The 480-nt window shown below is 76.0% G+C and overlaps 1 protein-coding gene across 1 annotated transcript in view; it reads left to right on the top strand.

Moving 5' to 3' along the window:
- Positions 1 to 220, top strand: part of Stam (signal transducing adaptor molecule) — a gene marked incomplete at its 3' end in the record, with an annotated part of 3,824 nt that extends 3,604 nt beyond the window's left edge. The window contains exon 5 of the mRNA XM_013323274.1: positions 3 to 220. Within this exon, the coding sequence (XP_013178728.1) occupies positions 3 to 220 (218 nt within the window). The remainder of the gene's footprint in view (positions 1 to 2) is intronic.
- Between the last annotated feature and the right edge of the window lie 260 nt (positions 221 to 480).

Below are 480 nucleotides of genomic sequence, written 5' to 3'. Positions count from 1 at the left end.
CGCCGCGCTCGAGCGCGCCGACCGCCGCCACGCGCGCCTCACGCAGCTCAGCGCGGACCTCGTCGACGCGCTCAACCTCTACCACTCGCTCATGCGCGACCCGCCCAAGCAGATGTACGCGCCGTCCGCCTTCCTGCCCCCCGGCGCCCTGCCGCCCATAGCTCTGCCGCCCGGCGCCCTGCCGCCCTTGGCGCTGCCGCCCGGCGCCATGCCGCCTGGCGCCCTGCCGCCCGGCGCCCTGCCTCCCGGCGCCCTGCCGCACGCGCCGCCCCTGACGCCTCACCCGCAGAACCAGCAGCACCAGCCGCCGCAGCCCAGGTGACGTGAGCCCTCTGCCCACAGCTCCATACCATCTCCATCGCCGTACGGTGACGGACGCCTCACCGCATGTTTTCTTGCAGGTGCTGAGCGCCGAACGTCGATCCCGGCCCCGAGACACGTCGCCCCCCGGCCCCCGGCCCCCGGACACGTCGCCCCCCG

This window comes from Papilio xuthus, unplaced genomic scaffold (genome assembly GCF_000836235.2).
Source record: "Papilio xuthus unplaced genomic scaffold, Pxut_1.1 DF825752.1, whole genome shotgun sequence".
Classification (NCBI taxonomy): domain Eukaryota; kingdom Metazoa; phylum Arthropoda; class Insecta; order Lepidoptera; family Papilionidae; genus Papilio; species Papilio xuthus.
This window is presented reverse-complemented; position numbering and strand designations above follow the sequence as displayed.